Source organism: Camelina sativa, chromosome 17 (genome assembly GCF_000633955.1).
Source record: "Camelina sativa cultivar DH55 chromosome 17, Cs, whole genome shotgun sequence".
NCBI classification, from domain to species: Eukaryota; Viridiplantae; Streptophyta; class Magnoliopsida; order Brassicales; family Brassicaceae; genus Camelina; species Camelina sativa.
Window position 1 is genome coordinate 32119601 of NC_025701.1, and position 1426 is coordinate 32121026.

At 36.7% G+C, this 1426-nt stretch overlaps 1 protein-coding gene across 1 annotated transcript in view; it reads right to left on the reverse strand.

Moving 5' to 3' along the window:
• Positions 361 to 1426, reverse strand: part of LOC104758587 (biotin carboxyl carrier protein of acetyl-CoA carboxylase) — a 2871-nt gene continuing 1805 nt past the window's right edge. The window contains exons 6-9 of the mRNA XM_010481479.2: positions 1010 to 1072; positions 835 to 903; positions 704 to 749; positions 361 to 616 (exon numbers count right to left, since the gene is read on the reverse strand). Coding sequence (XP_010479781.1) covers positions 549 to 616; positions 704 to 749; positions 835 to 903; positions 1010 to 1072 — 246 coding nt within the window. The 3' untranslated portion in view covers positions 361 to 548. The remainder of the gene's footprint in view (positions 617 to 703; positions 750 to 834; positions 904 to 1009; positions 1073 to 1426) is intronic.

Here is a 1426-nt window from a genome sequence, read left to right on the forward strand (position 1 = left end):
GAAAACTCCTCAAGAATGGCGTGACGCTTTGTACATCTTGAGTAACTCTCCTCCTAATTTCTCAGGTCAAATTCTTAGGCTTCCCATCAACTATTTTATCCAGTATACGTCTCATCATATCCTTTGGTTTCTTACTGATTATCCTTTAAACTTATTTTTTGTTTTGTAACAGTTCTCAAGTTACTGGACAGGAACTAGGTGAAGCCCAGATGTGGTATTTTAATTGGAAAACATTGATGTATTGTTTTGAATTTATTGGATAGGTTGCTTTTGAAAAATTTGTTTGATTTTTCTTATTATGTACTTTGCTTTGTAATTGTCTCATTGATCATATATAAAAATGAATGTTTATGACAAAAAAAAAAAAAAATGAATGTTTTATACCAAACGGTAAAAAAGAGGTTACAATTCAATTTAGTAAAGAGAAAAAAGAGGTTCCAACGGGCAAGTACGTTTTTGAGTGGAGCTTATTTGTCTATGTGGGGGAAAAAAAAACAAAGAAGGATACACAAAACAGAAACACATAATTAAACCAAAATCAGTTCTTACTAAAGCTTCTTGATGCCAGGAAATGAAGGAAGAACGGTAATGAGAGCATCGTTGTATCCTACAGGCTCTGCAGATCGAAAAATACCAAAGTCAGAAGATAAATATCATGTTGGTATGAGGAAAGATTCAACAACATTAAGTAAAAAGGTCTTACCGCCATCTTCCCGGAGTATTTTGACAATCTCACCGGAAACATCAGACTGGAAGAAGAAAAATGAAAATAAGAAGAGATAAGGAAGAGGAAAAAAAAACACAAAGAAACCGAATAGGATTTACTGTTATTACCTCAACTGGGATCTGGCCACCGAGTTGTTCAATGTAGCATAGAACTTGACCTTCTTTCACTATGTCTTTCTGATGAGTAACCAAAAGCAAATACATAATCAATTGAGAGATTCCAAAAACTCCATGAAGATGAAAAATTTTCAAAGACTTGTTTAAAACATAAGAGAAGAGGTACCTCTTTACAGATTGTAGGAGTGCGTTTGCCTTTTATGGTCTTGGATCTCCTGAAATAACCAACCTGCAACAACAAAAATCCATCCAATCCAGGGATCCCAAATTTTAGTGATGCCAATGTCAGTTTCAAGAAAATTAGCTAGCGTTGAGCCTCAAAGTTTAATCTGGATTCTAACCGTTGGAGATTGGAGAATCACTAAACCCTGATCAGCAGCTTTGTTAGCGAGTGTTTGTGGTCTGTCTGATGGAGATGCTGATTTTGTGATAGCCAATGACGAGGAAGTGGCTGAGCCATTAGTATGAACCCCCTCAGGGGCTGAGCTTGCAGCAACCACAGGTGGAATTTGCTGAGGCGGTGGACTACTTTGGTCAGCTAATTTCCTTGCTACATATAGGCGGAAACCTCCCAGCTATTAGA